This window comes from Oryctolagus cuniculus, chromosome 3 (assembly GCF_051225735.1).
Source record: "Oryctolagus cuniculus isolate XC-2025 breed Fujian yellow rabbit chromosome 3, ASM5122573v1, whole genome shotgun sequence".
Taxonomy (NCBI): domain Eukaryota; kingdom Metazoa; phylum Chordata; class Mammalia; order Lagomorpha; family Leporidae; genus Oryctolagus; species Oryctolagus cuniculus.
The window spans coordinates 32,269,397-32,283,400 of record NC_142869.1 but is presented as its reverse complement, the minus strand read 5'-3'; the positions used below and the strand labels follow the sequence as shown (position 1 = coordinate 32,283,400).

Here is a 14,004-nt window from a genome sequence, read left to right as displayed (position 1 = left end):
AAGACCAGAGGACAGTGAAGTAGCCTAAATCATGCAGATAATAATAAAAAAATCAAGGGTTTGGAAGTGAATATGCTTGGGATGTCAAGGAATAGCAAGAAGACTATGCTGGACTAGAGTAAGAAAGGAAGAGAGTCATTGCAAGTACTATTTTTGATAGAATTTTACAATATTTTATTATAGGAGCAACAGTAAAAATCTTGTGCAACATTAGAGGTTCAGTGATTATCACATAGCAAGTTTTTAAGAATTGTCTAACAAAAAGATGAGTTATTTGAGTTTTCTTAAGACAAGTGTTCAAAAATTTTCCTTTTACTAATGGCAAGCAAGGACTCACAAGGGATATTTTACCTAACAGGTACTTTTGAAAAAAGAAAACCATTTGAACAGCCCTTTCTTGGGGGTGGGGGGGGGGGACATTTTACCATGACTGACAGAATAACTGCTTTGTGAAAGAAACTTGTGCTCTGAAGAGATCCTTTTTTTTTTTTTCAATCATAAACAGTGTAAATTTGTTTTCTCTAAAAACTCAATTCAGGAGCTGGCATTTAGCCCAGCCATTAAGATGCCCACATCCTGCATGTGAGTCCTCGGTTCTATTCTTGGCTCCATTTCCTGACTCCATCCTTCTGCCATTGTAGACCCAAGGCAGTGGTGTGCCTTGACTAATTGGATTTCTGCCACCCACATCAGAGACCTGCATTGTGTTCCTGGTTTCTTGCCTCAGCCTCACTGTATGGGCATTTGAGGAGTAAAACAGCAGATGGGCACTTTCTATTTCTCTGCCTCTCAAATAGATAATAAAATGTAAAAGCCCTCAAGTCTACTGACTTTCAAGACCCTAGAAACAGGATTCTAAACTGCTCAGAAGTCTTCCAGAGTTTTAGTAAAATGTTAAGTTTGTTTGTTAAAAATGTTAAATTTGGCCGGCGCCGCGGCTCACTAGGCTAATCCTCCGCCTTGCGGCGCCGGCACACCGGGTTCTAGTCCCGGTCGGGGCGCCGGATTCTGTCCCGGTTGCCCCTCTTCCAGGCCAGCCCTCTGCTGTGGCCAGGGAGTGCAGTGGAGGATGGCCCAGGTGCTTGGGCCCTGCACCCCATGGGAGACCAGGAAAAGCACCTGGCTCCTGGCTCCTGCCATCGGATCAGCGCGGTGCGCCGGCCGCAGCGCGCCGGCCGCGGCGGCCATTGGAGGGTGAACCAACGGCAATGGAAGACCTTTCTCTCTGTCTCTCTCTCTCACTGTCCACTCTGCCTGTCAAAAATAAAAAAAAAAAAAAAAAGTTAAATTTAACACCTTCCTATTAGAATGCAGTTAATGATGTGGAGTCAAGGAGATGAAAATATACTAGAGAGAGCTAGTCAGAAGTGGTAAATTAAAATGAAAAATTGTTATTTTGCTTGGTAAGCACAGCCTAATGCATTTACCTTTGCTATCTACATATCATGAGTTATGAGTTCCTTTTTTTTTGAAACAAACAGATGTTAAGATTACATTTTGGGCTGGCACCGAGGCTCAATAGGCTAATCCTCTGCCTGCGGTGCTGGCACCCCAGGTTCTAGTCCCAGTCGGAGCGCCAGATTCTGTCCTGGCTGCCCCTCTGCTGTGGCCCGGGAGTGCTGTGGAGGATGGCCCAAATCCTTGGACCCTGCACCCGCATGGGAGACCAGGAGAAGCGCCTGGCTCCTGGCTGCGGATCAGCGCGGTGCACTAGCCACAGCGCGCCGGCCGCAGTGGCCACTGGGGGGTGAACCAGTGGAAAAGGAAGACCTTTCTCTCTGTCTCTCTCACTGTTCACTCTTCCTGTCAAAAAAAAAAAAAAAAAGATAACATTTTAATTTAGAATCATATTTCTAAATCACTGTTATATAAAGTATTAAATGACTTAATAAAGTATATTAAGTCACAGTCTATTAGAAAATTTAATCTATGCAGCTTAGAAATTTTTAATATTTATACTTATCTTAAGAATTCTTTTATAATATAAGTAACACACTTCTTAATGTTTGCAAATAAGATGTGTATACTTAGGTAAGTTTTTCTTATTTATAAGGAGAGATCTGCAGATCAAAAGAGTTTAAAGGATCACTGTTTTAGACTTTCACTAAGCTTCTTGATCCAGTGAGTAAAAAACTGAACCTAAACCATGGCTCCCCTCTACCCAGAAAGTACTTAAGTTTCTAGGGAACCTTGTACAGTTCTAGAAAACATGTAATAGGGTCTGGCACTGTGACACAGTGGGTTAAAGCCCTGGCCTGCAGTGCTGGCATCCCATATGGGTACTGATTTGAGTCCTGGCTGCTCCACTTCCAATCCAGCTCCCTGCTAATGCACCTGGGAAAACAGTGGAGGATGGCCCAAGTCTTTGGGCTCTTGCACCCACATAGGACACCTAGAAGAAGCTCCTGGCTTCAGATGGCCATTGGGGCCATTTGGGGAGTGAACCAGCAGATAGAAGACCTCTGTCTCTGTCTTCTCGACCTCTCTCTCTGTAACTTTGCTTTCAAATAAATAAAAATAAATCTTAAGAAAAAGAAATCACCTATTATTACTGTTACTTTGATTTAGTTCTAATCACTATGTAGTTTATTTTGAAATTCCAAATAATTAAAACCGAGTTTTTTTCCCCCATATATCAGAAGATGTGGGTTTTAAACAAACCAAAGTTGAGAAATACAGATAGAAAACTTTAGAAGTTGTAACTTTGGCTTCTTGAAAGCTTTTATGACTTACTTATAAATGTCTGAAACTAAAGACCTATGTAAAGAACTTAAGAACTTAGAGAAGATGAGGAAGAAAGGGTTCTGTCGTTGGAATGTGATGGTAATCTGTGATAGTTATAATTGGGATGTAAACTCTTGATAATTCTTCACAAAATTTTGTATTTATTTTATCTTTGAGAGGCAGAAGAGATCAAGCTCCTCCCATCAGCTGGTTCACTCCCCAAATGCCCTCAATGACAAGGACCAGGAATTCAGTCCAGGTCTCCCACATGGGTGTTAGACACCCAGTTATTTGATCTGTTATCACGGCCTCTCAGGCCTCACAGCACTGGCCCCATAGTTTGTGGTCATAGTTCATGGTTTTCAGAGACTGTGTTGGATTGGCTAGTTAAAGCAGCTATTGCTTAACAGGAAAATTTTCTGTCTGCTCCTTTGACCATAACTACATTGTTACTCTGCCAAGAATCCTGCATGAAATTCAGCCTTGCCCACCATTTGATCTGTTATTGTTAGATTCATTAAATATTGCCTGTTGGTTTTTAGATTTATAAGACTGTTTATACTTAAATTTGGATGGGGCACATTACTTTAGATATATTTTATGAACCATTACTGGATTTTTGTTTTAAAATGAGCATGCATATCATAAAGCCCTATCAGTGCCCACTCTTCTAGAACCTTTAGGTTCATACCACGTAAAGAACACCTTTGGGATTTCTCAGCTACTTGTAAATATGATTTTTCTTACTGCTATTTCCATACATTTCATGTGTAGCTAACACAGAGAGATCTTTTTGCCTTGATTAGATCTAAGTCTCTGACAGCATCGTGTGTACCTACATCAGGAAAGAGCATGAGGCTCCTGCTGATTAGACTAGAGGAACCTGGCAGAATAAATTTGACAGGCAAGCATACTTAGGTTAGTAATTTCTTGGTCCAGAAATGGTCTTAAAATGCCATCTGGTTCCTGCTTCTGTCAAAACTGGTATTTGAGACTGGAACTACCAGGATTTTGAAGCTGATAAGGATGTGTAAAATGGAAATGCTAAATATTGTTCATGGCTCTATTACTTCTTAGCTTTGTGGTTTGTAACAGTTACTTAATCCCCTGGTGCCTTACTTAGTTTTTCTATATATAAAATGGATATAATAGGAATGCCCATCTGGCCCCTATGTTACTGTAAGTATTAATGAGTGTTAAATATATGTAAGTGCTTTAGCATGTAACACCTGGCACATAGTAAGTTAGTGATGAATTCTAGTTTCTAGTATTAACATTCCATGCAAAATCTTTATTCACCTCATTATTTTTCAGCCTGGGAGCACCTCTTAGGAATGCAGAGTTCTTTACCCTCAATTTTTTCTTAAAAGTAATTGTAGAATGCCAGCTTTGAAATACCTATATATGTAACAGATGACTGTTTCCTAACTTGATAAAATAACTATCTGGAATGTATTGAAGGATTACTGATCTTATTTGGACAAATGTTAATACATTCATAAGTTTTTACATGGTAGTTAAAGGAAAATATTGGTGTGCCCACTATTCCCACATGTCAGAAGTAATACTGATGCATTTAGGATTTATTACGTGGAGTCATTCATTTAAGCTGCAAATGTTTAATTTATCTGACTTCCTCTTAAATAGTCTATAGTGTATTTAACAAGAGGGAGAAAAAATTGGTGTGACTATAAACACATGCAAAAACTGATTTTTTTCCCCCTCTACTTAGTTGTGTTAAGGTTTATGTATGTACTTTTGTATATGACTTTTTCTTAAAATTCATTAAATTTTATTGGAATTAAATTTGATTATCAAGATAAAGTTCTTCTTTATTTTCAGATTTCAACTATTGCAGAAAGTGAAGATTCACAGGAGTCAGTGGATAGTGTAACTGATTCCCAAAAACGAAGGGAAATTCTTTCAAGGAGGCCTTCCTACAGGTACAGAATTTAACAGAATCAAAGATATGCAGGAAACCCTAGGTGACTGGATGAAAAGATGTCAGATGACCATTTAGCTGTTCTAGCCTCTACCATATAAATTACTTTTCTTAATCTTGAGTTAATTCACTCAAATAAGTTAAAGTTTATCATGCACATTTTAAGGGCACTTGTTACTCTCAACATTGTTAGATAAAATTTTTTCTGGGGCTGGCGCTGTGGCTCACTTGGTTAATCCTCCGCCTGCGGCGCCGGCATCCCATATGGGCTCCAGGTTCTAGTCCTGGTTGCTCCTCTTCTAGTCCAGCTCTCTGCTGTGGCCCGGGAAGGCAGTGGAGGATGGCCCAAGTGCTTTGGCCCCTGCACCCGCATGGGAGACCAGGAGGAAGCACCTGGCTCCTGGCTTCGGATCGGCGTAGCTCCTTCTCTCTCTCTCTCTCTCTCTCTCTCTCTCTCTCTCTCTCTCTCACTGTCTTAACTCTATCTGTAAAATTTTTTTAAAAAATTATAATAAATAAATAAAAATTTTTTCTGCCTTTTATAAACTCTGCTGCTTACTACTTTTATATAACAAAGTTTGGAATGCTTAAATTTTAGTATTTTGTAGTTATATGTCAGTTCTGAGGCCATGCTATTTATCTGTTTAGCTGTCATCACAAACTGTTTTTTTTATGTGATGGCATTTAGCAGATTATTACTTGTTAATTTAATAGTTGTCTTAAGATGATACTTTGCTAACATCCCCTAACATTAGAGGCACTTTAATATAGCCTTTGTATTCAGCTATACATGTTATCTAGGTAATACCTTGCCTCCAAGGTGTAGACCAAAACTAATTTTTATATGTAGAAATTAGCTCTGTATTATGTATCTGCTAAAGGGGCAATTTGCAAATCTTGATAAGCTTACTTCAGAGTTTAGTAAGCTTTAGATTTATAGTGAGCTTCCCTGTTGTTAGTCTAAATTATTTGTATTTGTGCATAATCCTACTTTTTAAAGGAGTGGATGATTGTCCCTCATTCAAATTTGTCTATTAAGCTAACCCTTTTCTTTGTCATCACGGTTAAATTATGGATCTAAATGAATATCAGTAAGATGTTGTTGAGGTCTTAAGAAATTTTATCTTAGCAGGTGTAAGTGTAATACATTTATTCTCATTGTTTTGTTTTAAATATAGCCAGTATTAGATTTTAACTTTGAAGCATGTCTCATGTTAGTATATTACACCTTCAATCCTGAAGCATATCAAACCAGGTATTCAGAAACAAGCGGGGCCAGTGCTTTGGCACAGTGGGTTAACACCCCGGCCTGAAGCACCGGCATTCCATATGGGCACCAGTTCTAGTCCTGGCTGCTCCAATTCTGATCCAGCTCTCTCTGCTATGGCCTGGGAAAGCAGTAGAAGATGGACAAGGTCCTTGGGCCGCTGCACCGGTGTGGGAAACCCAGAAGAAGCTCCTGGCTCCTAACTTCAGATTGGCTGAGCTCCAGCTATTGTGGCTATTTGGGGAGTGAAGCAGCAGATGAAAGACCTCTCTTTCTATTTCTCTCTGTAACTCTGTATTTCAAATAAACAAAAATAAATCTTAAAAAAAAAAAAAAAGGAAGGAAGAAGCTATATAGCTTCTTTTCTAAATTCTAGGTTAATTTTAGCTACGGACTTTTTGAGTTTCTAAAATATGAAAGACTATAGCAGCCAAGGAAAAGAGACTGAAACAAATAAAATGAAATGGGAGTGATAATTGGGAAGTTTTGAACTTGAGTATAAAATAAAACTGGTTATTCAAGTATAGGACTCTGGATTAAGAATTCTTTTGAAAATATTACTGGCGTTTTTAATTATAATTGATTCAATATAGTTGAAAAAAAGCCAATACACTGTAAGGCTACATTAGTGAACTGTTATCTAGAGAGGATGACCAACATGGTCTAGAACAATAATTTGAAAGACTCAGAAAATACTAAGAATGATCAGTTGCTTTAAGTGTGTAGACTTTCATGCAGAAGAGGCATAGATTCATCTACAGGTCTAGAGTTTTAAGCTTCTTTGACCCCTGTCCATAATAAGAAATACTATGTTTACATTATTTTCTGTATCATGCATACACATAATGCACAAATAAAGCATAAATATATGTGGTTTGGGTTTTTTTAACTATTTGTATAATTTCATTTGAATTCCTTGATATATTTGGAGTACTGTTACAATTGGTATGTTTTGAACTTCTGTCATAACCACTAGCAACTTTCTTACAGTTTTCTGATCTTGTTATATTTAGTAAGTTTTACCTTTTTTTTAATAATATAGCTTTTCATTCTTCTAGGAAAATTTTGAATGATTTATCTTCTGATGCACCAGGAGTGCCAAGGATTGAAGAAGAGAAATCTGAAGAGGAGACTTCAGCACCTGCTATCACCACTGTAACGGTGCCAACTCCGATTTACCAAACTAGCAGTGGACAGTATAGTGAGTAATAGATATTTCTGTTTTGAAAGTGAGTAAAAAAAAGTAGTGGTTCCATTCTCTTTAAAGGAGTCGTATAAGTGTTGAGTCTTTGCTCAGCCTTACTGCCATTAGTATATTTCCTTTACAGTGGTCTGCAATGGGTATGTTTTATTTTATTCAGTTTTAGTTAGGATTACTCAACTATATAAGCCTTTTGATGTCCCCCTGTTTTGCACAGATGCGTGAGGAACCTGAGGTATTATTTTTATGGCCAAGAATGGTTTGTCTTATCCATCTGTTTGTTTATGTATGTCAGTGATTTGTCTTTCTCTCTAAAAGCATTTTAAATCTTTGTATTTAATAACATTTCAAGTGAAGATGAGATGAATTGGTTACCAGAATACTCAATATTCATATAAAAGGTGTTGTGAATTTCAATTATAAATATAAGGATGCTAAAATTAACAGAATACTTTGCTTTTTGGATCACGGAAAGCTGAAGTTTTTCCTGAAAAAATTATTCAGCTTTCCATTTCTGTGATGTCTGTGGCACTTAGTTCTCTCATCTTGTCTCTTTCTTATATTTTGCCTAAAGCCATTATAAATTACTTACGAATTATGGTTTTGTTTCATCAGAGCCATTTATATGAATGCTATACTTCTCTCCTTTTTTCCCTATACCTTTGCTTCTCAAAATTCCTCATACATTGACTTTTTAATTTTGATTTGTTCATTGAACCCAGTGCTGCCCAATATATATCCCCCCCATCTTAATTACAGATTAAATGTACACATTGACATTCTTTGAGCATTAGTTTTCTAATGCCCAGAGATGACCTGTATCAGAAATATGTATAAAACTTAACTTTAGGTTACCTGAGTTTTAATTTCAGCCCAGCCTTGGTTTGTGTAACTTTGATTTGCACTCCAAATATATTAAAAACAGATACCCAAAGCTGAAGCTTAGGATAAAAGTTAGAAGGAAGGTATTTTTAACTAAGCTTCTTGTCTACTAATCTCAGTGAGTTTGTTAAGTGAGTTTGTTACTCTTTTTCATTGAATTCTTTATTGGCAGATATAAGGAAGTACATTCCTATATGTGTGTACTTTCAGTTTGAATAGCTTCATATCCAGAGAGTTAACCATTTCTCAAGATGTGTTTGTTATAAAAGGATGATACATAACATTTTCCCCTATTCAGCGTATCAGAGGGATACGACATACTCCTCTCAATAACAGATTCACTTATTTTTAAAGATTTCTGTATTTGAAAGAGAGAGGGAAAAGTTGATCTTACATCTTAAGATGTAATACATCTTAGGCCAGCGCCGCGGCTCACTAGGCTAATCCTCCGCCTTGCGGCGCTGGCACACCGAGTTCTAGTCCCGGTCAGGGCGCCGGATTCTGTCCCGGTTGCCCCTCTTCCAGGCCAGCTCTCTGCTGTGGCCAGGGAGTGCAGTGGAGGATGGCCCAAGTCCTTGGGCCCTGCACCCCATGGGAGACCAGGATAAGTACCTGGCTCCTGCCATCGGATCAGCGAGGTGCACCGGCCGCAGCGCGCCAGCCGCGGCAGCCATTGGAGGGTGAACCAACGGCAAAGGAAGACCTTTCTCTCTGTCTCTGTCTCTCACTGTCCGTCCACTCTGCCTGTCAGAAAATTAAAAAAAAAAAAAAAAAAAAAAAAAGATGTAATACATCTTAAGATCTTACATCTACTGGTTCATTCCCCAAATGCCCACAAAAGCTTGTGCTGAGGCATGCTAAAGCCAAGAGCTAGGAACTGCATCTAGGTCTCCCACATGGGTGGCAGGAACTCAAGTTCTTTGACTATGGCAGGCATTAGCAGGAGGCAGAGGTGGGATTCAATCCCAAGCACTCTGATATGGGATTCATTATTTTAGAGATTTTTCACTTGAACTAGAAAGCATGCTCCTTAGGAAAGAGCCATATCAGAATCTGGAAGAGGAAGTATAGTTTAGAGAAATACCATTGCCTGCTAGGTGTTTAATTTGGCATATCCCTCTCCTCTGGCAGTTTTGCTACATTTAAGGGAATAGTACTTTGAGATTTTTAAACTTGTTGTCTTTACTCCTTGTCGTCTTTGTATAATGTTTACAAGGCTTTGATGGAACTCATCTATGTTCTTTTCATTAAGAAGCAATAGAACGAATACATATATAGGACCATTTATATATTTCTTAATGTATAAATATATGCAGTGACAGGTGTTGTGGTATGGTGGATAAACCGCCACTTGGGACTCCCACAGTCTTTATCAGAATACCTAGATTCAAATCTCACCTCTGCTTCTGATTCAGCTTCCTATGGTTACACATCCCTGGAGGCTACAGGTGATGACTCGAGCACTTGGGTCCATGTTACCCATGTGGGAAAGCTGGATGGAGTTCTGGGCTCCTGGCTTCAGCCCTGCCTAAGCTCTGAGCTCTAGCAGTTTGAGGCATTTGGGAGTGAACCAGCAGATGTAAGATATCTCTGCCTTTCAAATAAATAAGTAACTTAAAAAATTAATATGTTTGTCAAAATTCAGTGCCAGAGTTTTATAGTATTAATAAAATTAAAACTATTTATCATCACTCCTTAATAGTAAGAGTGATACATATTGCTCCATTTTTTTCATTCTATTTATGTATACAAATATTTTCATGGTTTTTTACCCACGTGAGACCTACATTATTTATATACCATAGACATATATGATGGGACTTCTAAAAGTTTGTGGAAAAATGTTTATTATGACAAAATCATGTATGAATTTCAACGTTTTTTGCATCAGAATAAACTTACCTTTTGATTCCATTTTCCATAAATTTTTAGCCATGTCTCAGTGGGATAGCATCCTAGGAGTGACATTGCTGAATTAAAGTATATTTTAGCCAGTTGTCTTTCCAACCAGCTGTACCAATTTGCATTTCTAATATAAATTTAATTTTTTTAAATTCATGCTATTCCTGCTAAGTAAAGTTTTGTTAGAGAGATTCTGTTCTTAGCAGGACAAACATGTGTCTACAGTTTTGAGCTTGAATTTTTTGTTTTTGTTTTGATATTTTTCTCTTTATTCTGGCTACTCAGAATCTCAAGTTTATAGTCAAAAATATTCTTCACCTGATCTAAATTTTCAGTAGAATCATGTATACACCCAAAGATACATTACTTTTGTTGCAGTATTTTTTGTTTCAGTGAATTTAGTTTTATTAAAGGGTATCTTGGATTTTTTTCTTACTTAATCAAGTGTAAATACTATAGAGAAGAACCATGTTCGTGTTTGATAGAATCAAACTTCAGATTTCAAAGTATTTCATGACCTTACTTGATGTTTACAATTGTATTCAATAGCTAGAGCCAGATTTTTTTTTTTTTTTTTTTTTTTTTTTAAGATTTATTTTAGGGACCAATGCTGTGGCATAACATATAGCTGCGCCAGCATCCCATATGGGCACTAATTCAAGTTCCAGCTGTTCCTTTTCCAATCCAGTTCTCTGCCATGACCTGGTAAAGCAGTAGAAGATGGTCCAAGTCCTTAAGTCCCTGCACCTGCATGGGAGACCTGGAGGACTCTCCTGACTCCTGGTTTCCCATCCACTCAACTCCGGCCATTGGGGAGTAAACCAGTGGATGGAAGACTATTCTCTTTGTCTCTGCCTCTCTGTTTCTGTAACTCTACCTCTCAAACAAATAAATAAAATCTTTTTAAAAGAAAAAAAAAGATTTATTTGAAAGAGTTACAGAGACAGAAACAGATATCTTCCCATCTGCTGGTTCACTTCCCAAATGGCTGCAACAGCCAGAGCTGAGCCAGGAGCTTCTTCCAGGCCTCCCACGTGGGTGCAGGGGCCCAAGGACTTGTACCATCCTCCACTACTTTCCCAGGGTCAGCAAGAAGCTGAATCAAAATTGGAGCAGCCAGGACTTGAACTGACATCCATGGTGCAAGCACTGCAGGCCAGGGCTTTAACCCACTACGCCATAGCATTGGCCCCCAGATGTTTTTCTTTTTATAGAAGAAGACAACATGATTTGATAACAGTTTAGTACTGAAACTTGAACTAGAGCCCACATTTTCTTTGTTACCCCCTCCCTTCCTTCTTCCCACCTTTCCTTCATTGCTGTATAGGCAAGAAAAAAGCCACAGTGATAAATACTGTGGAATTTGCTTATTAGCGCTGTATAAAAAAATTATAGTTTAATGATGTTAACCTTCTAAAACTTCCAAGTAATCTTGCAAAATTAATCTTAGAATAATTATTTTCCCTTTTCCCCACTTTATGTAAGTAAAACTTAAGGAATTAGCTAAAGTTGATAAATTGTGTATGCTAGTGTCTTAATCCCTACAGGCCTCATTTGCTAATATAATCAAATCATAGCCATTGACTCTTCTTGTTTCTTGATTAAGCTGTGGTAATCAATTTCCATGTCCAGATGACTCAGGATATAATAATTTTCCAGAGCTTGCTTATAATTGATCCCAAACTAAATCTCTTAATAAACTGTGACATGCTTATGTCAGACATGTTGACATTCTTGCGTTTTTTACCTTTCTCTTTGTTAAAATCCATTATGCAGTTTTTTGTGTAAATTTGTGACTTTTGCTTTGTTTTGTTTTGTTTTGTGTTTTTTTGTGGTACTTCTCTTTTCTGGAAAACTTGAATCCTAGCAGGGAGTGTTATCTAGAGAAGATCCAGACAACCACATACTTTAATGCCGGTATCTAAAGAGATTACTTTGTCTAAATGAAGTAATAATCTTTGTCTTTTATTAACTTTTTCCATGTACTGTAGCATAAAGTTGATTTCCATTTTTTATGAAGGAAAACAGCTATTAATATGAGCAAAAGTTGATTGATTTACTTTGTAGCAGATGAATGGCGAGTGCAATTAATTAGTGAATAATCAGCAAAGGATCTTCTATTTGGATGCTTGGATATATAACTTAGAAATGACAGTAAAAAAAAATTTTTCCCTAAATGTTGATTTTTGAGCTCAGTGTTTAAACTCCATGAGAGATTCTGTGCTAACTAAAGATTTATTTATTTATTTATTTGAAGGCAGAGTTAGAGAGGGAAAGAAATCTTCCATTCTTGGGTTCGCTCCCCAAATGGCCATAATGGCCTGGATAGGGCAGGCTTGAAGCCAGGTGCTAGAACTCCATCCAGGTCACTCCCACAGGGGTGTATCTGCCTTCCCAGATACAGGGAGCTGGATCAGAAGTAAAGTTTGCCAAGGCTTGAATCAGTGCTCCTATAGGTTGCCAGTGTCATAGGCAGCAGCTTAATCTGCTGTGCCACAATGCCAACCCCTTCATAGGCCATTTTAGTTGCTTAATTGGATAGACTTTTGCTTGAAGAGCTAGAGAATGGAATATGATGAAGAACTGCTTTATTAATTACACTTTAAAATAGCCTTTTACTAGAGCTTATTACATACCCACAATTGTGCTAAGTACATGAAAGTTGTGAAGAAAAATCCATATTTTTTTTTAAGATTTATTCATTCATTTGAAAGGCACAGTTAGAGGCAGAGAGAGAGAGAGAGAGAGAGGTCCTCCATCCAGTTGTTCACTCCCCAAATGGCCGCAACGGCAAGAGCTGCACCAGTCTGAAGCCAGGAGCTTCTAAAGAGTCTTCCACTTGGGTGCAGGGCCCAAGGATTTGGGCCATCTTCCACTGCTTTCTCAGGCCATAGCAGAGAGCTGGATCAGAAGTGAAGCAGCCAGGACACAAACCAGCACCCATATGGGATTCCAGCACCGCAGATGGCGGCCTTACCTGCTATGCCACAGCACTGGCCCCAAAAAATCCATTTCTTACCCTCGATAAATTTATTTAAGTGGGGCAGTAAATAAGGGGAGGGTCTTCAAAAAGTTTATGGTAAAAATTGAATTATGTTAATTTTTCACAAACTTTTACTTACGTCATTAATGATGGGATAAAGGAAAGTGAGGTGGAACTTCACAGAACCAGATAACTTCAAAAGAAATATAACATTTTCCCTGACCTACTTAAAAAAATTGTTAAGCATTGTTATTAAAAATTACAATGTGGTTCAGAGTGCCTTTCTATTCTAAAATCTGGATGTAGGTTTCTGAGCAGAAAGTTAACTTGAATATACCAAATGCTTCTTAGTGATATTATTTACTGTAATAATTTCTCCTAGATTATGTCTCATAAAATAGCCTACACTGAATTTAGTTTTAGTTTATGTGGTATTAATTAAACTTGTAACAGTAAAATCCATTGGGTTTTAGTTGCCATTACCCAGGGAGGAGCAATACAACTGGCTAACAATGGTACCGATGGGGTACAGGGCCTGCAAACATTAACCATGACCAATGCAGCTGCCACTCAGCCGGGTACTACCATTCTACAGTATGCACAGACCACGGATGGACAACAGATCTTAGTGCCCAGCAACCAAGTTGTTGTTCAAGGTAAGGAAATTCGGAATTCACAAGTATAGTACATTCTGTAAACCATTAAAATTACATAAACCCTCATAAAAAAGTAAGTATCATATTGCAAAGCCTTGTTAAAATGTAGTTAATTTCATTAGAGACAGTATTTTTCATTATTCCAATTGGACCAAAATGTCATGGCATAAAAACAACTATTTTCAGGTTTAAAAAAATAAAACATCTACTTTTAACATCTTTAGAATTAGGGCATAGGAAAAACAAGGTGGGATAGAAGGAAAGACAGTGAAATCAGAAGTTAAGAAGGACATTTTAGATCTAATTGCATGAATCTGCTATGAGACCTTGAGCAAAACCCAGCTTCTCTGGCTCTCATTTTTTTTTTTTTTTTCATGTGTCAAATGAGTATTTTGCTAAATCACTGATAAGAATCTTTGCAGGTTCAGAATTTTGTTACTTATTCAA

The 14,004-nt window shown here is 37.8% G+C and overlaps 1 protein-coding gene across 26 annotated transcripts in view; it reads left to right on the top strand.

Annotated features, from left to right (window-relative positions):
- The window catches only part of CREB1 (cAMP responsive element binding protein 1), a 76,569-nt gene that overhangs the window by 31,910 nt on the left and 30,655 nt on the right, over positions 1-14,004 (top strand). For all 26 annotated transcript variants that reach the window (XR_016231924.1, XR_011387142.2, XR_011387138.2 and 23 more), the window contains 3 exons: positions 4,567-4,667; positions 6,992-7,134; positions 13,375-13,557. Coding sequence is in view for 16 of the 26 variants with exons in the window: in XM_089329971.1 (XP_089186097.1) it covers positions 4,567-4,667; positions 6,992-7,134; positions 13,375-13,557 (427 nt within the window). In the remaining 10 variants the exon portion in view is untranslated. The remainder of the gene's footprint in view (positions 1-4,566; positions 4,668-6,991; positions 7,135-13,374; positions 13,558-14,004) is intronic.